The sequence below is a fragment of the Gymnoscopelus braueri genome, assembly GCF_963280865.1.
Source record: "Gymnoscopelus braueri genome assembly, chromosome: 9".
In the NCBI taxonomy this organism is placed as follows: Eukaryota; Metazoa; Chordata; class Actinopteri; order Myctophiformes; family Myctophidae; genus Gymnoscopelus; species Gymnoscopelus braueri.
The window spans coordinates 50,543,934-50,566,704 of record NC_137610.1 but is presented as its reverse complement, the minus strand read 5'-3'; the positions used below and the strand labels follow the sequence as shown (position 1 = coordinate 50,566,704).

At 40.8% G+C, this 22,771-nt stretch overlaps 2 protein-coding genes across 4 annotated transcripts in view; one reads left to right on the top strand and one right to left on the bottom strand.

The window, feature by feature from the left end:
• Positions 1-2,777: 2,777 nt before the first annotated feature.
• Positions 2,778-15,112, bottom strand: fancf (FA complementation group F). The gene is made up of 4 exons (XM_080437716.1): positions 14,822-15,112; positions 7,816-8,036; positions 4,763-5,215; positions 2,778-3,267 (listed from the first exon to the last, which is right to left on the bottom strand). The coding sequence occupies exons 1-4, from the start codon at positions 14,959-14,961 to the stop codon at positions 2,888-2,890; spliced, it is 1,194 nt and encodes a 397-aa protein (XP_080293842.1). The 5' UTR covers positions 14,962-15,112; the 3' UTR covers positions 2,778-2,887.
• A 1,876-nt stretch (positions 15,113-16,988) lies between these two features.
• Positions 16,989-22,771, top strand: part of LOC308092066 (growth arrest-specific protein 2-like) — a 50,822-nt gene continuing 45,039 nt past the window's right edge. For all 3 annotated transcript variants that reach the window (XM_080437862.1, XM_080437861.1, XM_080437860.1), the window contains exon 1: positions 16,989-17,102. The gene's annotated coding sequence lies outside the window, so the exon portion shown is untranslated. The remainder of the gene's footprint in view (positions 17,103-22,771) is intronic.

Here is a 22,771-nt window from a genome sequence, read left to right as displayed (position 1 = left end):
TGATCAATTGATTTAATAATACAAAAAAAAAACAATCATTAAAGGGATAGTCCACCCCCAAAATGACTTTTTTCCTATCGATTAGTCACCCCATGGAGACTTGAATTCATGGATATATATTTTTTGTCGCATTCCTAAGCCAATAATTTGATAGCTCTATATTGTGATAGTAATCATTGCTATAGAGTGTTTGTTCAGTAACAGTGTCAAATAGTAGGCCTAACACAGGGGTCTCCATGTCTCTACAGCTCTTTATAAAACAGAAAATAATGTGATGGAAGTGATGACACAAATAAATGAGCAGAAATTGGAACTGGAACACTATAAAAATGAAGCTGATAAATGGGGTCTCGCTCCAGATTGGATGAAATTGGAAACCTGCCTGAAAATGTATTTTCTGGAGAGACCCGTTACTGAACAAACACTCTATAGCAATGATTACTATCACAATATAAAACTTTAACTTTTTGTTTTAACCAATCAATATCACATCTCTAACCATTTTGATGTGTATAAAACATTTTATCCCAGATAGTCAGAATTGATCTTACCATTTATTTAAGCAATATTACACGAGAGGGTGTGCTTTACCGTCATTATTGGCACGCCTGTGATGCGGTCAGGAACGAGGCGAAGCCGAGTTCCGCGAGCATCACAGAAGTGCCAATAATGTAAGGTAAAGCACACCCTCGAGTGTAATATTGCGATTATACAACAGTTACCAACAAAACACATCCAAATATATTCATATTGTGGAGCAATTCATAATAAAAATGTTTCGCTATTATCCGTTTCCCTGTAAAGAGAAGAGTTTTTCACTGAGACATTAAATAGTCCCTGTAGCAGCGCTATGAGCCTGAGGCACCGTCTCATCAACACAGCTGAGCTATCAATGCTTGCGCAGTGGAATGAATTCCAGTAGGGTATATTCTCCGTCGTACGACCGTGTCACGTGGCCAAAATAACTGATCTACAAGCTGACACTTGTAGATCGGCTATTTTCGCCGTGCGATACCTGGCAACGCGTTGTGAACTTGTAGATCGGCTATTTTCGCCGTGCTGTTTGTTTTCCTACCGTGGGACAGCGTGATGTCACAGCACAGCTGTGCCATATATGGTCTAATCAGGTGTGGACTGCAGTGCGGAGTGATTTATTAATGTGATTAGGCCCGTGCTATGATGCTGGTTTGAAGCACGGCTAGAGAGCTATTTCAACCAATCAGATTGCTTGGTCGGAACTACCTGTTGTATAATAATGATTGACTCATTCTCTGTTAGGATTGGACATTTAAATGCTCCACCATCTTTATTGTAGTTCACTAGATGTGCCGCCATCTTTACTGTAGTTCAGACATCCGTGACGTTGCAATTACCTCTCTCCGTCAGGAGAGGGAGACAACAGACATTAAACTTGCGGATTGTAGCTTTAATGATGGCTACAGACATCAACCTTGGACCCCCCCAAAACAATCATATTTGAACTGGGTACACCCCACCCTGACAAGCACTTAGAATTGTAGGAGTTGAGGCATTACATTTAGTTTGACTCAGTTCCACAGATAAATATTGTGAAAATAGACGATCTACAAGCTCACAACGCCTGCCCCTTTCTTAGATAATATTTGACAATTGGCCAATGTTTGAATCTTTTTTTATAGTATAGTTTGTTGATTGCCGTTGATGCAGTAATGAACTTATTTTTAATTTCATGTTTTAGAGGTATTAACAAGGTCTTAAACGTTATTAAATTGTCACTTTATAAATGTGCAGATCCCCTGTATACGCTTATACTGTATGTTGGTTTGTTTACTGTTGAGTGAGAAGACAATGTTGCATATTAACTCATTCAGAGGCCTGACAAGACGTCATGATTTTTTTTTTTTTTAACTCATATAGTGCCAATGACGTCTTTTGACCATAGAGGTATAATATAACTAGAGGGCGGATTGCCCCGCCCCCAGCTATCATTTCAATGAATGTGCTCAGTGGCGTTTTGAAGCACCCGGAAACCTGCCGGAAGTAGAATTATTGGTTTGATTTTGTACCCCCATAGAGTTATGAGCATGCGCACTAGTGTCCTTTTTGCGTTCTACGGCAGCCCGTGTGTCAAGGATTGAACGCAATATATTTATTAAATACACTCGAGATGCCTATGTATAACTAAATGCATATGTGTTTATGTATAATATGTTTACATATTTATATCTATATATATAAATATCTCTCAGCATGTTTTGCGCGTGCATGTATTTCTCCCCGCCTGCAGTTCCAGCTTTGGCCACTGGGGTGGCAGCTTCAATGTTTCTCAGCAACTCTGGGGGCTTGCTTTTGACGGACGTTTTCAGTGCGCCATTAGTGCCAATGACGTCACCTAAATTTTTTTTTTCAAAATATATTTTTCTTTTTTGGTTTTTTTTTTTCCTTTTTAATCTCAAAAAAGTTAATTCTCCATCCACTTCAATGTTAAAATGAAAACGGAGAAAAAAAATTCTCCGTTTGATCCATAATGCCTTTGGATCAACAAGCTTGAAATAAGCCTGGCAGTGAATGAGTTAATATGATCAAGATATGATGATTTGAAGATTTGCTGCTCCATTCACTTCTTGTTTAACTTTTTACTGAAAAAGGCTGTATCTCGGCTCCTAAGCACTTTTTTTTTTACAATTAATTTTGCTGTGGCACTCAAAACCAAAATTCCATAAATAAGCATGGCACTGAAAGAGTTAAGCTAATCTGTGGACCCCCGCCCCCCCCCCCCCCAAAAAAAATAATCATGCGGGGACCCCCTGGGTGTCCTGACCCACAGTTTGGGAACCCCTATATGACATATATTAAGTGAATTATATATATATTTTTTACATTATATACAGTATTATGAACCATAATGTCATGTTTTCATGTCAGACAGCAGGTCAGTCCAGACGCTCAGACCTCTGACGTCAAAGTCTCCGTCAGAAACCTTCAGACGCCTCAGGTCTTCCATCACAGAGTCTCTGAGTGACGGACAGGGCTCTGACAACAAGGTCTGGAGGCGCCGGGTCAACGTCTTAAAGGACGTCCTGGTGTCCGCCGCATCGCCAGGAAGCCACCGGGCTTGGCTGAGGTCGTAGGTCATGTGCGAAGCCCAGGTCTTCAGAAGGTCAACGTAAGGAACCCGGAGGTTCTGGTGTCGTTGGATCAGCTCAGACAGGAGGCCGCTGGACAGCGTCAGACACATCTGCTGCATCAGGACCTGGTTCCTCTGCAACCAGGTCAACAGGACATCCTCTGAGGAGGAAGAAGAAGACATATTCGGTTTTAATTTGGTCGACTAAAACTATGACGAAAAATGTGCGTCGACAACCTTTTTTCACTGACGAAAAATAAATTAAAACTAAATTAAAACTAAATTAAAACTAAATTAAAACTAAATTAAAACTAAATTAAAACTAAATTAAAAATAAATAAAAACTACATAAAACTACATAAAAACTACATAAAAACTACATAAAAACTAAATAAAAACTACATAAAAACTACATAAAAACTACATAAAAACTACATAAAAACTAAAATAAAACTACATAAAAACTACATAAAAACTACATAAAAACTACATAAAAACTAAGCTATGATGACTAAAACGATGACTAAATATATTGACAATTTAGTCAATAAAAACAAATGACAAATAAAAACTAGACTAAGATGTTAGTGAGGGATCTAGTGGTCTCATTCCTAAGACAATGATTTGATGACCGGCAGCGGTTCCGGTAGGAGACACAAAGAGTCTCCTTTGTGTCTCCTACCGGAACCGCTGCCTACCGGTCCGCTGGTCATCAAATTATTGTCTTAGGAATGAGACAAAAACAAAAAAATATCCATGAATTCAACTCTCCATGGGGTGACTAATCCATAGGAAAATAAAGTGTGTGATTTTTTTGTTGTTGCGTGAACTATCCCTTTTAAAGGTGTGGTCAGAGTTATGGTCCGTTTCTGATAAATATGAAGTAGTTCCGGTAGATTAGTAGATTTGGTGGGGGCCGCTCAATAAAAATAAATGTATTAAAAGAACTAGCGTCATTTGTATTGTTGACCTATTTCTACCATATAGAGCAGTTTTGTTCAATTTCGACTCCTCTGTCACATGGTACTATTTTTTGTGTCATATATTTTGTGCGTGAGTAGGCTGCCGCGGCGCAGTGATTCTGGACACAAACATTAGTACCATGTGACAGAGGGGTCGAAATTGAACGAAACCTGCTCTATATGGTAGAAATAGGTCAACAATACAAATGACGCAGTTTTTTAAATTAATTTATTTTTAATGAGCGGCCCCCACCAAATCTACTATTCTACCGGAACTACTTCATATTTATCAGAAACGGACCATAACTCTGACCACAGGACTCGGGCAATCAATTAATACCTTTGCAACCATTACATTAATGGTAAGTATTTCCTACAGAAAATACTCTAAAAATCTGAACTAACCCTTTAAAGTTTAAGCCAATCTCTTGTAGATCAGCTATTTCCGGCACAAGTATAAATTAGGCATTGCTACGCCATCAAGACCCCCAAAAATACATTTTTGTCGAATTAAATCAACTGTAGATTCAGTTGACTAAAATGACATTTAGTCTAAAACAACACTATAACTAAAACATTTCAGATGACTAAATCATGACTAAAACTAAATGGAATTTTATTCAAAAGACTAATGACTAAAAATGACATCAAAATGTGCTGTCAGAATGAACAGTGGTACAGTACGTGTCCTAACCTGCGCTGTCCTGCCTCCTGGTGGTCAGGAGGAGAGCTGCAGCGATGACCCGACAGACGTGGTCCGGTGGCGGGCACGTTGGCGCTGCCACCATGGAGTCTAGGAGCTGCTCCGCCATGATGCCCGCTGGGCCATGCCCCTGCAGGAGGAGGAGGGCGTCCAGCCTCTCCATCAGCATCTCAGCCTGGACCTCAGCCTCAGCCCCACCAGAGGACCATGGGACCTCAGCCTCAGCACCACCAGAGGACCATGGGACCTCAGCCTCAGCACCACCAGAGGACCATGGGACCTCAGCCTCAGCACCACCAGAGGACCATGACGTAGAGAGACCATCAGAGACTGGACCAGGTGTGCTGCTGCTGACCACAGCGCTCAGGACTCTGCACGCCGATCTATACTGGACGACACGCAGGCAGTGACCGCTACCGTCCTCGCTGTCACCGTCCAAATGACCTGGAGGAAGAGGAGGAGGAGGTTTTATAATTAAAGGGATATTTCACTTTTAAAACATGTTTGGGGGTCATTCTTTTTTGACGCTTATTTTTGGGCTTTTTTATGCCTTTATTGATAGGATAGTAGGTTGACAGGATATGGGGAGTGACGCGCGGCAAAGGCCGTCGGGATCGTGACTCGAACATGCAACGCGCAGACTAACCTCGCGTCACCAGTCTTTCCACCTCGGAGGAAAGCCTGGTCTGCGTTACTAAAGACCCATATGATCCGGTCTAGGCCACGCCTACTGAAAAAAAGAAGAAGAAAAAAGCATCCTCTTTCCGGTTTTGCGGTGCCGCTTTGTTTTGGTTCCCCAATCCCTATTTAAATGGAATAGAATTTCCCCGTGGGATAATACGGATAATACAGACGCTAAATAGTCTCTGGAAAGTACATTCACATTGATATTAAAAAAAAATAGCTAAACTACGCCGCATCAAGGATTTAAGGACGGACCTATTTTGGGGTGAGACGTCTTTCCGGTTTGTCGCGATCCGGTCGTTGATGACGCGGATGACGCGCCCGGTGACGTAGGGCTACTTCCGCTCCCGACCGGATCATATACCCGAAAAGGAATGCTGCCCAGGCTACGCGCAGACAGACTACTTCGGAGCCTAGGTGGGGCCCTGTTTGGGGTCAGTTTAAGGTCTACTCAGGCTTTTGTGTTTCACTCCAGACAGTTTTTAAGTTGTTTGATTCAGTATTTAGATATTTGATATGATAACTTAGATCATTTCAGTTTGTGAATGCTTTTTGGTATGAGACATATTGTATTGTGTTTAACGTTAAAGTGCATGTGAGAAGGCCACCAAGATTTGCCACACACACGACCTCGAACTTTACTTCAGTCAGTACACAGTAGCCTAGTTGAAATGTTGTTGATTTGTCTAGCTGGCACCTGGAGTTATGTCTACCAACCATGGATTGCTGTGGATACTCCAAACTACATTGCTTGAGACCACGGCGGTTGGTTCTCGAAGTACATCAGACCGAGGTCATCATGGCTCCTTGAAGTGAAAACGATTCAGCTACCTCGTGTATCAGACTGTAAACAAACCTCCCAGAAATCATAGCGCATTCGATATTCGATATATCGAAGGCAGAAGAGAATTTTTATTACAGACGACGGTCGCTTAGACTAATTGTTTGTAACTGCCTCAATCTCATCTGTTTGTGTAAACCTCTATGAAATACATAACCCTATTATAAAGTCGTGGTTTGTCCTTTTTTATATATCTTTTCAAGGTATTTGATTATTGGTAAAGATCCTGGTTTTCACACGATAGGTTAGTTAATTATTGAATATAATTTTTCTAATCTATCATGATATTCATTTTATCAGATACGCCCCCTTCCTATACAAACCCATTGTAACTTCAAACTCAATTTTTAACATGTTAGATTCATCTAAAACACCCGTCCATGGTTCTGGTGTCTGATATTGTCCTTCTAATGTGTAAGGGGGACGTGTTTATTCAATTACTTTTATCATTTCAATCAACAACTTAAAAACTGTCTGGGGTGAAACACAAAAGCCTGAGTAGACGTTAAAATGACCCCAAACATGTTTGGAAGTGAAATATCCCTTCAACTAAAAATGAGCACAGACATGCGCAGAGCAACTTCTGTCAGGGAACTCACTCAGTGCAGTTGTTGGGCCGCCTCAGCTCTATGTTCACATCCACTCATCCAATCACACTCATTTCATTCTCAGACCGCTCTATAAACTGTAAGTTTGCACTTCTCATCCTGCTTGCTTTTGCTGCTGCTCATGCTATTGCTGCTGCTGTTACTGATGTCACTGCTGTCTTGCTAAACAAATTGCTGCTCACCCTCCAGCTACCACCGGTGGTTTTGGATCTGCTGTTTATGTACTATGGGGGGGATTCAGAGTCCCTATGGTTGGGAAGTGTGCTTTATCAGAGTACCTAAAAGCAGATCCAATTCATCGCCAAACCATAATAAATATATTGCTCATTTTATATTCAATACAAATATCCTTCATGAGTTGTCCTGACAGAATGTTGATTTTTCATCTTTTCATTTTTTCACCTGTTTCACTGCTCTAGTGAACACTGCCCCTGCTGCTACTTTTCATTTTGACAAAACAATAATCGTATCGCAGAGATTTTAATCTATGGTCAAATTGTCCTCCGTCATACACTAGGATGAATTAGCTTTTGTTGAGCGTCAAATTCAGTATAGCCTGAGGCTACGAGCTCAATCCATGGTCTTGAAGGGCGGACCCAAACACAGCCGCCTGGATTTGTGCGTGGCTTCCTATTGCTTCACCAATCTATGTCCCCGCCTCCCCTCCCCTCCCCCCCCGGCCTGTGCACGGAGCACGCTGACGTCACCAAATTTAGAGCGACGCCCCTCTGCACTCTGATTAGTTAGGAGATAACAAGGTCCAAGACCATCGTTCCTGCATCGCTCCCCCAGGCTTTTTTTCTTTTGTAACAAAAAAAAAAGCCTGGGTTTCCGAGGCTAAATTCAGTACAACTTAAACCCTCTGTACTTGATAAATAAAAATGAATGCAAAAATTCAAACCTATACTAACCTTGATGAGGAGGAGCAGGAGAAGGCGGTTCAAACAGCATCTTCAGTATGGTTGTGGGCGTGGCGGGGTTGTGCAGCATCCTCTGAACCAACAGCTCCTGACAGCGGGACAGGTCCAACAGGGCTATGTCCTCGTACCCTTCAAAGTCGTCCCGTAGACGTTGGTTGGCGTCCCGGAGCGTCTTCTCCAGGACTCTGCAGATGGCTGGGTGTGTGTGGAACCTGTGGAGGGAAAGTAAATAAGTCAAATGTGTTTTTCACCCCCTTTTTCTCCCCAATTTAGTCATTATGCCAATTAATTCCTCTCCACACACATTAGTGTGTGTTGTCACTGCTGTTGTATCCTACCGACTCACCTGCCAGTGAGGAGCCCCCACCGGGACATCCTACTCCTCCCGCCCAACACTCCCCGCTGACAGGTGCCCGTAGGAGCAGTGTTGATTTTGTCTAGTTTTAGTCGACTAAATATCATAAGATTATAGTCGACTAAATCTGCAGTTGATTTAGTCGACTAAACTGTATGTCGGCGGTGCCTTGATGGCGTCGTAATGGCTATAATTTTACACTTGGTTGCATGCTGAAAATAGCAGCTCTACAAGCTCACAACGCGTTGAGCTTGTAGATCTGCTATTTTCAGAGCGCAACACCCGAGCGCAACCAAACCATGTCTTTTAGTTCTACTGGATCTCTTCTCCACTAGATCCCTCACTGACATTTTAGTCTAGTGTTTTATTTGTTGACGAAATTGTCAATATATTTAGTCTTAGTTTTAGTCATCATAGCTTAGTTTTTATTTAGTTTTCGTCAGTGAAAAAAGGTAGTCGACGCACAATTTTTCGTCATAGTTTTAGACGATGAAATCAACACTGCGTAGGAGTACATGCAGTGATTATTATCACCCTCCTCCTCCTCCACGCCCAGCCTCCCTCCCCAGAACACGGGCCAATTGTGTTCGTATAGACGCTCCACAAAGCCGGATGCACCACGGTGGAATCGAACCCACAACCTCTGCGGTGGTGGGCAGGGACTTTACCACTGAGCCACCCAGGTGCTAGTTTAAGCACAGAAGAGCATAACAATAAAATCAAGACAGAATTTAAAAAAATTGCCATAGAACCAATATGAGTTAAAAGGAAATCATTCACTATACAGCATTGGTTCTCAAAGTGGGGTCCGGGGACCCCCAGGGGTCCTTCGGGGGGTACCAGGGGGTCCCCAGCAAAATTAGCTAATAAAGCGCCACAGCCATTTTATCCATATTTTATACTTTGGCTATTCAAAAAATAGCAGATCTACAAGCCCGCGCTATGAGCTTGTAGATCTGCTATTTTTGAAAAATTGTGCAAATGTGAGCAAATCTTAGAATATATATTTTTTAAAGTGAACATTTGTAACTCAAATCTTTGCTTCTGGCGGGTCCCTGGAACTAAATATTTTGAGATGGGGGTCCGCGGCTAAATATATATATCATTTTGGGGGGTCCTTGACATGAAAAGGTTTGAGAACCACTGCACTACACGACATGTCACAACTCACAACACAAAGTATAAATACATACATATGCCGGTGACTGACCATGGAGGGCTCTGTATGTGATTACAAGAATCTCGCAATGGATTCTACAATGGACGGGGAGCCGGTGCAACAAGGAGGCCAGAATTGTTCATTGTTTATTAGGATCCTCAATAGCTTTGCCTTTTGCCATGACAAAAGGCTAATCTAGAATAGGGTTTATGTGACCATTACGTTTGACAACATCTCCTGGACCGGGTCAGTAGCCCTACAATGGCTGTGATATTATATTTCATGAATGGGTTTGTATAGGAAGGGGGCGTGTCTGATAACAAGACCAGGAGACCTGGTTCTGCCAGACCCAGACTTCACATGACGTGTCAGCCTGTGTCTATGCCCATGTATGGACGAACGGGGGACAGACTTTTATGGCTGGGGCCTAAGGACAAAGTGACCAAAACCTGTTTTTTGCCCATGTATGGAGAAAACAGGTACAAAACATGCCCAAGTATGGACGAAAGGGGGACAGACTTTTATGGCTGGGGCCTAAGGACAAAGTGACCATGCCCATGTATGGACGAAACAGGTACAAAGCCTCATTAAGCCGACCCCTTGGGTCTGGCAACAAAAATGCATATCAAATATCTAAATACTGAATCAAGCAACCTAGAAACTGTCTGGGGTGCTCACAAAAGCCTGAGTAGACAAAATGACCCAATTTTCTTTTTTTAAAGTGAAATATCCCTTTAATTGCTGTGACTTGGTATTATTGTCATCTAGCTTTATATCCATTTGAAAGCATGCATTTAGTCAAAATATCTGCACTTCCCCACGAGATCCACAGGTCCATTTGGTAGGTGTGGGGTAGTAATTGATGACACCTGTCTGTTGAGTGCCCCATACAGCCCTATGAGCTCAGTGCTCACTGGAGGAATAATGTGGTCCGTGTGAAACACATGTTTTCTGTCACAACCTTCAAATGCATATGAAATATAACTAGAAAGTACTGTTCCTGAAGAAACAGTATGGGATCGCTAAGAATGTTGATGGTATTGAGTATTGATATTGTTAGTAGTGTTAAAGGTTTGAAAGGTTTAAAGTTCTAAAAGTTTGAAAGGTTCTAAAGGTGTGAAAGGTTCTAAAGGTTCTAAAGGTTTGAAAGGTTCTAAAGGTTTGAAAGGTTTGAAAGGTTCTAAAGGTTTAAGAGGTTCCAAAGGTTTGAAAGGTTCTAAAGGTTTGAAAGGGTTGAAAGGTTCTAAAGGTTCTAAAGGTTCTAAAGGTTCAAAAGGTTCTAAAGGTTTTAAAGGTCTACGGTTTTAAAGGTTTGTCGGTGTTGAATAGTGTAAAATGTAGTTTTCTAGGGTAAAACTGTGGTTGCTAGGGTCTGATAGCCGGTTGCTAGGTTCTAATAGGTGGTTGCTAGGGTCTAATTGATGGTTGCTAGGGTAAAACAGGTGGTTGCTAGGGTAAAACAGGTGGTTGCTAGGGTCTAATAAGCGGTTGCTAGGGTCCAATAGGGGGTTGCTAAGGTCTAATATGCAGTCTATATCAGGGATGGCAAACTCATTTTAGCTCAGGGGCCACATGGAGGAGGGCCAGAGGGCCAGAGGGCCGGAACGGTACCGGAACGGTACCGGACCGGTAAAATCATGGCATAATAACTAATAATAACAATAACAACAACTTCAGATAGTTTTCTTTGTTTACTTTACTTAGTCTTAGTTAGTACAAGCACAATCTGAAAATGTAAACTTCACAAATAGGGATGGCCAAATGGAGACATTTTATTAACCGTTAGGCCTTACCGATTAATTAATCGATTACTGTTAAGAAAAAAAAAATTGTAAAAAAAATATATATATATATATTTTGTGCCAAAATACATTTTATTTCAAGGGGCCAAGTCTACACAGTTTGTTTTGTGTCTCCAGCAGCGTTTCTAGTGTCGCTATCTCTCTCTGGAAGAGGTTGCACATGAACTCTGCAGCCGCACTGAGGCGCTCCAACACAAACAATACCAATACAAAGACGAGGAAGAAGAAGAGGAAAGTGGAAGTTACGTGTGGTTGCAGGTGTAGACTTGGCCAAAAAACAATTAAAACTTTTTTGGCAAAAAAAAAAAAAAAATAAAATAAAATTAAAATTAATTAAAATTAATTAAACTAGTTAGCGGGCCTGATCCGGCCCGCAGGCCGTATGTTTGACATCCCTGGTCTATATGGTCTAATATGCGGTTACTATGGTAAAACAGGTGGTTGCTAGGGTAGAAAGGGGGTTGCTAGGATCTAATCGGTGGTTGCTAAGGTATGATAGGTGGTTGATATGGTCTAATATGATGTTGCTAGGGTCTAATAAGCAGTTGCTAGGCTCCACTGTAGCTAAATAGGATTTCCCCATTGAAATGAATGGGATTTTTTTAGCAGTAAAAAGTGAAATATCTCTAAAAGTACAAATTATTTCAAAAATTCAAATGGTAGCCACTATGTCCTAAGTAGGCTGAACGTTATCCACCTGTTTCCGCGGGAATTTACTGGAGCAAAAATCCTGTGTGGGAAACATCCTGCGGACGGACCGAAAGCAGGAAGTAGCGGCTCAGTGTGTTTACATTTGCCAGCAGAACGTAGCTCGTTCGCAGCTGGCGAACGGGCCTTTTGCATGTAGTTGAAGCGCAAGGGGGCGGGGGGGCTGTGCATGGGGAGAGAGTCAGCGCACTGAAGTCAAGGCACACTATACTGTGTTGTTGACAGACAACGGATGCACGCTTATTATGAGAAACAACACAAATAAAACATGGCAAAACAGTTGCGTGCATTAGTGCAAGATGAGGGTAAAGGAAACATTCAGTCTAAATGTCCAGTAATTCGCACGCGAAAAGGAAACATTAATGTCCAGTTTGCTAATCCACAACTACTGTGCCAGATAATCACCAAGAGAGTTAAAAAAGAAAAAACGTTTCAGTCATTCAGTCCGACTTCACTGTAGCCTATAGTAGCCTTTTCATAAATTATATTTGTATTAGGCTGTCCTAAGAGTTTATAATATTTAGAGAAATGTAAGGTTTCAAATACAAAAGTATTGGTAGTAGTTGCTGGACATTTAGACTGAATGTTTCATTTATCCTCATCTTGCGCTAATGCACGCAACTGTTTTGCCAGGTTTTATTTGTGTTGTTTCTCATAAGCGTGCATCCGTTGTCCGTCAACAACACAGCAGTCTGTGCCTTGACTTCAGTGCGCTGACTCTCTCCCCCCCGCCCCCCGCCCCCTTGCGCTTCAACTACATGCAAAAGGCCCGTTCGCAGTACAGCTACGTTCTGCTGGCAAATGTAAACACCCAACACCCAAATCTGTCCCATTTGTTTAATTTGTCCTTTTTAATGTCCCATATCTTTCATCTCGATATACTACCCACAATATACTATAATATACTCCATCAGTATGTCAAAACCGCTAGCATCGGAGATCGAGAGTTTAAGTGGTCGCATGGTATATACGTCACGGACGCATCCCTTGAGGTTTTCAATACCCAGAAAACTGGCGAAAGTGGCCGTTTTCAATAGGTTTTGGTCATTATCTCTGGAACAGAAGGTCCAATCTGCTCAGTTCAAAGCTTGTTGGATGCGTGACTTTGAGGACATTAAGCACACAATGACACATTTTCGGGTTATTTTATTTTTTTAGGGGAGGCGAGATCTTAGTTGGGCAGGCGACCGCCTCTCCTGCCTCTACAGTGGGTACGCCACTGGTCGGCGCTCGGCGCTCATAAAGACAGTGATGTCACTGAAATGCCCGTCTGCTGTCTACCCTCTGCTGTGTTAACATTATGGGTAACTCGTTAAAGTGGCAAATTAAATGTGAAACACATCAACTATTAAGAAAACAAGAAGATATGTTGACAAAGACACTCCATACATTTGGAAACATATTTTTATTTAAATCAATATCGTCTCCAGTTAATGTAGGAATATTTCAAAAGTAGGCTAATTCTCATATCCTCTCATAGGGATTGCATTGGCAGCTGCAGTTCATCGTTCTAACGGACCTCGAGTAGCGGCGCTGTCTCAAAAGTGGGCGTGAAATTTGTAGTCCCCGTGTGTCTCTATAAGAGAAAAGGCGATGGTGTGTACATCATCAACCTGAAGCTGCTGTTAGCTGCCAGGGCCATCGTTGCAATTGAGAACCCACGATTATCGTTTATAGTGATAAAAAACGCTCACAATAATCGTATCGCAGAGATTTGAATCTATCGTGAAATTGTCCTCCGTCATACACTAGGATGAATTAGCTCCGACGGAACATCTCCCTCCGCTGTATAGCTCCGAGATGAGGTTCCTCGGTTTTCTGCAACGCTCACAGATGTTTTAAGTTATACCTGGCAATAAAATCTATCCAACGAGTTGAAAAAAGTATTTAATTCGCCTCTGTCCTCAGCCGGTTACATGTTTTTAAGACATTGCGCAAGAGTTGCGCCCGTCGAGATAACATTACTGATTCCCCTACTGGTCAAATGTTGAATTGCATCTTCTAATGCAAAATATTATGGAACCGCCTGAGGACAGAGGCGAATTAAATACTTTCTTCAACTCGTTGGATAGATTTTATTGCCAGCTAGAACTTAAAACATCTGTGAGCGTCTCAGAAAACCTTTACTTTTTGGATACGATGTGCAGAAAGGGGTAAGAAACATGTAAAGTGGACAATGTGCGACAATGTCCTGCTCAAACGGCACCGGGAAATATAGGACCTCATCTCGGAGCTACATAGCGGAGGGAGAGGTTCTAAATGGGGCTAAGGTAGCTGTAGTATACAACCCTCGTAGACGTATTTATGATTCTGACGTTTTCAATCTACGAGAGTTGTAGGGTGCACTTCCCATAGTGACCTGGACTTTCTGCACTATGCCCCGTAGACACTCCAAACATTGTACAAAATGAAAATAAAGGCACTTACCGCCGAGCCCCAAATGTTAACTGGGTCTACGGGGTAGTAGTGTAATGTAATAATCCATATCTTTCAATAAAGAAGTGTTTTAATGCCGTCTGTGGCCGAACGCCATTCTTTCACCCTCGTTTACTTCCTGTTTACATTTAGTGTAATTCCGGGTTTCACCGGATGCGCCCCCTCACTTCACGTCACTACCGCCCATTGGGAACTTCCGACAGAATCGGCCACAGACGGCATTAAAACACTTCTTTATTGAAAGATATGGATTATTACATTACACTACTACCCCGTAGACCCAGTTAACATTTGGGGCTCAGCGGTAAGCGCCTTTATTTTCATTTTGTACAATGTTTGGAGTGTCTACGGGGCATAGTGCAGAAAGTCCAGGTCACTATGGGAAGTGCACCCTACAACTCTCGTAGATTGAAAACGTCAGAATCATAAATACGTCTACGAGGGTTGTATACTACAGCTATAGGGCTAAGGATGAATTCGCTTTTGTTGAGCTGCAAATTCAGTACAACTTAAACCTTCTGTTCTACCAGGCTATACCTGTGGTGGATGTGTTGGCAGTAGCGGCTCCAGCTCGTCGCTCTGCGGGCCTGCAGGTCGCTCCAGGCGGACACAGAACTGGTCCTGGACACGGCGAGCAGCTCCACGGTGCGGCGGACGTTGCCCAACACCGCCTCCATGCGGCGCTATCACTCTCTCTAAAAAAGTACTTTAAAGTACATTAACGCACGCTAAAGGATACACGCGCGGCGTCTTTTAACATTATAGAATTACAAAGGTACTCATTTAAACTCTTTGTCTTGTTGTTCAACAGAAGCATGCTTTTGTTTACTTCCCCCTCGGCCGGTGCGCGCATGCGTCGTTATGGCCACGGAACACACGACGCTCGTCCGTCACGAAGTTCATGGCTGAACTTCAACCTGGTGTTTTCACTTTATCCATTTACAACCCGTACATCTACATACACGTTCACATTTCAAATATAAAGTGCTGACCCCATGGTCAAGGATGTTATAATTATTTACGGGTCCTCAAAGGTACCCGTATCTTCCGTATTGTTCAATAACAAAGCATTTTAATCCGATCGGTGGCCATTTTCTTTGAATTTCCTCCTTGTGCTTTTAACTACGTGGCCCTAATGGTTGGGAGGTGTACTGCACTCTGATACATTATAACTCTATGAAGAAATAGCCACCAATCGGATTCCATGTATTTTTTAATTAACAATACGAAAGATACGGGTACTTATACCCACCCGAAGTGAATTGTAACATAAGTAAACATGAGGTAAACACTTTATATTTGAAATGTAAACGTTTATGTAGATGTACAGGTTGTAAATGGAGCAAGTGCAAACACCAGGTTGAAGTTTCGTCATGACTGTCATGATATGACATTCATGTTTCAGGGATGGCGCCGTGAGGGCGGTGCGTGCGGGGAGAAACAAAATAACAGATCTACAAGCTATCAACGCGTCACCGCGTGACGTGTTGATTGCTTGTAGATCTATTCATTTTTTGCAGCTTTCTTCTGACAAGGTTCCTTCAAAATAAAATCGTATCTAACGCAACTTTTTGACTTGTTACTGTGAGTTGTGATGAACAACTGCATTATTTATTTTATTGACATATTTTACTATGTTAAAGTAATACAATTTAGATGTCATTAGTTCAATAATAATATAAACACAGATAAAAAGCCTTAAAAATGTTAGAAAGTAGCAAAACATAAACACTCAACTGTAATTGAGTTTTTAGTATAGTGTAAATGAAAACCAACTGAATTATTATCGATCAGGAAAAGGGGAAACGAAGGAATCGATTAAAAATGACCTTTATTGGACCTTTAACTAAGTTTGTTGCAGAAACAAGAATGTATTGGAATGAGGATGAAAAGCTGAACTTACGGTACATTTATCTATACAAAACAAATGTTACAATAAGCCAAGGTGCACAAATAAATAATCTAGACTAAAAACCTGAACATTATCAGCTGAGCTCCAGTAGCTACGACACGGTGTCGCTGCCGAAACCGAACACCAGTGTGGCCAGATATTATTATTATAACAATAATAATAATAATAATAATAATAATAATAATAATAATAATAATAATAATAATTCATGCAATATATATATATATATATATATATAGTCACTTTATACAAAACAAACAAATGAAAGCAACTTTATTAGGAAAAAAACTAGTTAAAAGGATAAAAACGTTAAATGTTTTAAATACGGAGCTCCCCATATCCCTCCTCCCACCAGTAGAGAGAGAGAGAGAGAGAGAGAAAGAGAGAGAGAGACAGACAGACAGACAGACAGACAGACAGACAGAGTATCAGACAGAGTATCAGACAGACAGAGTATCAGACAGACAGACAGACAGACAGACAGACAGACAGACAGACAGAGTATCAGACAGACAGACAGACAGACAGACAGACAGACAGACAGTGTGTCAGTCAGACAGACAGTGTGTCAGACAGACAGACAGACAGACAGTGTGTCAGTCAGACAGACAGACAGACAGACAGACAGTGTGTCAGTCAGACAGACAGTGTGACAGACAGACAGACAGACAGACAGACAGACAGACAGACAGTGTGTCAGTCAGACAGACAGTGTGTCAGTCAGACAGTGTGTCAGACAGACAGACAGACAGACAGTCAGACAGACAGACAGTGTGACAGACAGACAGACAGACAGGCTGCAGGTCTCTCTCACAGAGTAGACCAGTATCCTCCCCGCTGTGAGAAGAGAAGGATCATGGCTGGAGGATCAGAGAACATCAGATAACATCACATCTCTATCACAGGGTGAGTAACAACTACAGATCACACTTTAATGCTGTTATTACAGCCTATATTGAAGGGGATCGATCGATCGATCAATATAGATCGATCAAGCTGCTCTCTAGCCTCAGTGTTACCAGATATCTGTCTGCATACTTTTTGGACACACTGGTGATTGTGTCTAGTTGTAATATCTGATGTTGTTATGGCTTTTCTGTATGTATAGTGTTTTTATGTTGTGTGTTTTTTAATGGACCCCTGAAATAAAGTTGATTGATTGATGGATCAATATCGATTATTGACATCAAGAAAGAAGCGCTATTATTGCTTTATTTGCTTTGTATTATTATTGCATTGCTTTGCAATCCTTAGCGTTTTTATTGTAATAAATCATATTAATAATATTCGCCTATAAATAGTAGCTGAGTAAATGATTCTGGAGTTTTGAGCGCTGTATGCTTTTTACCCCCGATATGAGCTCTTATAACTTCGTTGTGAAACTGTCTCGCTTGCCGAAAAAAATAACCGTTAGCTTGCAGATCTGCGGTTTTTTTTCCCGGCGAGCGACACTGCTCGATCCGTGCGAGTGTAGGCTACAGTAAACGCATAAAGTGTGAACAACAAGAAAAGCTCTGCAGCCTTTCTTCATTCTGCTGTCTGTGGCATACAGACACACTCTATAATAAACTCACAGTTCTGCCCTTTATATCAGCTGAAAGTCATTCAACTACTCTTTAATTGAATTCATATGAAGGAATGTGACTTTAATGACTTTAAAATAGCAGCTTGTGGTGGATGGGTGGGGTGTGTGTGTGTGTGTGTGTGTGCGCGTGGGGGGGGGGGGGGCTGGATTGTCTTTTGTCTTTGACTAAACTTTGATCTTTGTTTTGTAGTCTGATTTTTTATTTTAACTCACAACTTTGAATTGCTGTTGTAGATGTTAATGCACACACACACACACACACACACACACACACACACACACACACACACACACACACACACACACACACACACACACACACACACACACACACACACACACACACACATATACAGCCTATAAATGTAAACATTTATATGACAGAAAGTCATTATAATATAGTCTAAAATAGTCTACCATATGATATTCAGACAGAACACCATATTAATTATACACATAAATGTGACAGTAGGCTATAGCTTTTTCCATATGTTGGTCATTTAGAGCAGTCAGTGGTTCTCAAACCTTTTCATGTCTATGAGCTTGTAGATCTGCTATTATTGAATAGCCAAAGTATAAAATATGGTTAATGTGGTTGAAATTATTGTGACGCTATTGACTAATTTTGCTGGGGACCCCCTGGTATCCACTACAATTATTTGAAAATGTAATTGTTAATTTGCAGATATAAATTATTACATTATAAAACATACATTAATCACTTTAGCCCTATTTGATACCTAGGCTATTTGAAAATAGCCGATCTACAAGCTCACGACTTGTAGATCTGCTATTTTCAAACATTTAAGTACTTTTACTTTTGGTACTTTAAGTGCATTTTGATACCAATACCGTTGTACTTTTACTCAAGTAAATTTAGAATTACTTGTATAACAGAGTACTTCTACATTGCAGTATTGATACGTTTACTTAGTTAAACATTCGATTACTTTTTCCACCACTGGTGTTTACCTTGCTTACTGTAAGTCACTCTGATAAATGTCTACATTACATTATAACAGAAGAAGTGATTTATAGAACGCTCCCCCAGTCAGTCCAGCCAAGCGTTCAGAAAAAGCAGCATGAGATCATTGACTCTCTGCTGTTTTCATTGTTATTGGAATGTAATCTGAGACCTCGCATAGTTTCTTACTCTATGAATCAGTTTAAAAAAGAAAGAAAAATCATTCTTCCATATTGGAGGAACATTTGGTTTTCATTTCATAGGTTCTGGAACACCGTTCTCCATTCATATACACAGTGGTGTAAAGTAACTAAGTACATGTACTCAAGTACTGTACTTAAGTACGATTTTGAGGTATTTATTTTTACTTTACTGGAGTATTTCCAAATGTCAATAATTTTTACTCCTACTCCACTACATCACAGAGGCAAATGTTGCACTTTTTACTCCACTACAATTATTTAAAATCTTGAGCTACTAGTTACTTTGTAGATTTGGATTTTTAGAAAACATGCATAACCACTTCACCCCTATATATATATATATATATATATATATATATATATATATATATATATATATATATATATACACACATATACACATATACACACACACACACACACACAGACACAGACACAGACACAGACAGACACACACACACACACACACACACACACACACACACACACACACACACACACACACACACACACACACACATACATACTTTGGCTATATGAAAATAGCCGATCTACAGGCTTGTAGATCTGCCATTTTCAAAAGTTGTTTTATACATTTTGAAAACACGTGAAATGGGACATTCTGCGTGGTGAGTATACTTTCTACTTTTGGTGCTTCAAGTATATTTCGATGCCAATACCTTTGTACTGTTACTCAAGTAAATGTTGCATACGGGACTTTTACTTGTAACAGAGTATTTCCTACATTGTGGAATTGATCATTTTACTTGTAAAAAAGTAAAAAAAAAAAAAATTAGTACTTTTCCCAACACTGCACACAGTACTGTATGCTGTGTGTTGGGAAAGGTACTCAAATTTGACGGTCTGTACTCTGTATGTATACAGAGTACAGAAGGTATCACTGTGAGCGATAAACTGTAGAAACTAGAAACATGTTGGATTTCAGGCCAAGTCAAGTCAGCCCCTCAGATCACCTTACAGTAGAGAAAGCTCTCCCGGGTCCATTTGAACACTCTCAGAGTTAAAAGAACACTGAGGATCATTACAGTGTGCTCTGCGGGGTAATGAAAGGTACACAGAGGGCTCCTTGTTGTTCGCTAATTGACGTGACACAGCCCTGAAACAGTTCCCATCAACACACCACATACACACTGCCAGGACCTGCAAGCATAGATTTATCTACCGGGACCTGCAGGCATATTACTGCTCTATTTACAATATAATTTATCTATCTGCTAGGACTCCTTTATTCATATATTTATCTACCAGGACCTGCAGGCATATTACTGCTCTATTTTAGAACATAATTGATCTATCTGCTAGGAAGACTGCTTTATGTATTCATAAATGTATCTATCTGCTAGGAAGACTGCTTTATGTATTCATATATTTATCTATCTGCTAGGAAGACTGCTTTATGTATTCATATATTTATCTATCTGCTAGGAAGACTGCTTTATGTATTCATATATTTATCTATCTGCTAGGAAGACTGCTTTAGTATTCATATATTTATCTATCTGCTAGGAAGACTGCTTTATGTATTCATATATTTATCTATCTGCTAGGAAGACTGCTTTATGTATTCATATATTTATCTATCTGCTAGGAAGACTGCTTTATGTATTCATATATTTATCTATCTGCTCGGGGCACTGTCCCTCTGAGTATCTTAAATCACAATCACAATGATATTTGCTTCTATACTCTCGTCTATACGCTTCCTCTACTCTGAGCCGTCCCAAACTAGCAACGTGTGTGTTGGAATTAGGCGGGTCATGAGGGCTCAAGGCCGATAAGTAGCCTAGTGGAATCACTTTGTTTTGGAAGGTCTGAAGCTTTGTTTTTAGTGAATTCTGCTGAGTTCAGATTGAACTGGGGGGCCTCCTCAACTTGCATCTTGTCCTCGCCCGAGACCAGGAGCGCTGCTGAGTGCTGAGTCATCAGTGAACAAGAACAAATTGCAGTTACGTGCTGATTTCATGTCGTTAAAGCAGCACTGTGTAGTTTGGGGTATCAGCGGCCACTTTGGACACAAATAACATGGCAGCCGACGTCTTTGACTTGGCGGGGGGGGGGGGGGGGGCGGGGGGGGGGGCGGGGGGGGGGGTCAAAGGATTCTATCAAGGTGTTCAAGGAGTTAAACTATGTTCACTGGTATTTTGATATTGTATATATTGTAAATATTGTACTTTTACTCCACTACAATTATTTGAAAACTTTAGTTACTAGTTACTAGATGAAACATACATTAACCACTTTAGCTCTATTTTATACCTAGGCTATTTTCAAACATTTTAGTACTTTTGGTACTTTAAGTATATTTTGATGCCAATACTTTTGTACTTTTACACAAGTAACATTTTGAACACAGGCCTTTTACTTGTATAGTATGTATAATTTTTTTTTATTGTGGTATTGGTACTTTTACTTAAGTAAAATACCTGAGTAATTCTTCCACCCACTGGTAAGAAGAAGAAGAAGAAAGAAAAAGAACACAGGTCTGTTAGCAGAGTGTTGACAGACTGCAGGAGATCAGAGGTCACAGAGGTCAGCATAGTGAGATGAACCACAGCCAACTGGACACCATGTGTCTGTCTGTGTGTTTAATCACATGATGACATGTGTGACAGACAGACAGACAGACAGACAGACAGACAGACAGACAGACCACCTGAGTTCTGTCATTAGTAGCAATACCACAATGCAACAGTACTCTGTTACAAGTAAAAGGCCTGTCTTCAAAATGTTACTTGAGTAAAAGTACAAAAGCATTGGCATCAAAATATACTTAAAGTACCAAAAAGTAAAAGTGCTAATGTTTGAAAATAGCAGATCTACAAGCTCACAACTTACTGTCTGTAACTGACAAGTTACTTACTGTAACTTCCAGACAGTGTGCAGGACCTCTTTTCTTTGATATTTCATATCAAAGATCCCTTTGTAAACATGTGGACCTTCCTTTGAGGTGTTTGATTGATTGATGTACTTTATTTAGTAAGACATGAGAACAGTACATAACAGTACATGGAAGTACAAATTCACAATACAAGGTCTACTAAACTTGTTTAAGATGAGAACCCCATGCACACAGCTTGTTTAAGATGAGAACCCCATGCACACAGCTTGTTTAAGATGAGAACCCCATGCACACAAATCATGATGACATATAAGAGACAGACAGATATACACACTACTATACAGAATGTCATACAATCAGCTTTCAGGTTACTGGTATGAAGAGAGAAAAAATATATATACAAAAGAGGAAAATGAAGGAGGGGGGGGGGTAGGGGGGGGTAGGTTAAGACTTAGACAGGGGCCATTTTCGAATTGCAGCCTCCTGAAGGTGTATCTTTAGGGCAGTTTTGAAAGTGAGAAGGGTTTTACACTCCTTTACTCCTTTTGGTAGGGCATTCCACATTTTTGATGAATAGCATGAGAACGAGTTCATTCCCTTAGTTGAGCCAAATCTGGGTTGAACATGATTTGTGGAGCTGCCTCTGGTGTTATGATCATGGACTTCATTAACATTTTGGAAGTATTTTGACAAATACAGGGGGATCCCAATGTTGTGGCGTATCTTGAAGACCAGGCCCATAGCAAGTTGCTGTACTCTGTCCTCAACCCTAAGCCATCCAACACTAGCAAAATGATCAGGGGTTAGATGGGTTTTGTGATTGAGGCCAAGAAGTAGCCTTACAAGTTTGTTTTGGGATGTTTGGAGCCTTGTTTTTAAGGCCTCGTGTGCATCGGCCTTCTAGTAAAAGGTGAAGAAGAGATAGTAGAACAAAGGAGGGGACCAAGTAGCTAGTTGCTCCAG

Coding starts and splice junctions, on each gene's coding strand:
- fancf (XM_080437716.1), bottom strand. CDS start 14,961: ATGGAGGCGGTGTTGGGCAACGTCCGCCGCACCGTGGAGCTGCTCGCC. Junction 8,037..14,821: donor TGCCAACACATCCACCACAG/GTATAGCCTGGT, acceptor TTCCCTCCACAG/GTTCCACACACACCCAGCCA. Junction 3,268..4,762: donor CAGGAGGCAGGACAGCGCAG/GTTAGGACACGT, acceptor CTTCCTCCTCAG/AGGATGTCCTGTTGACCTGG.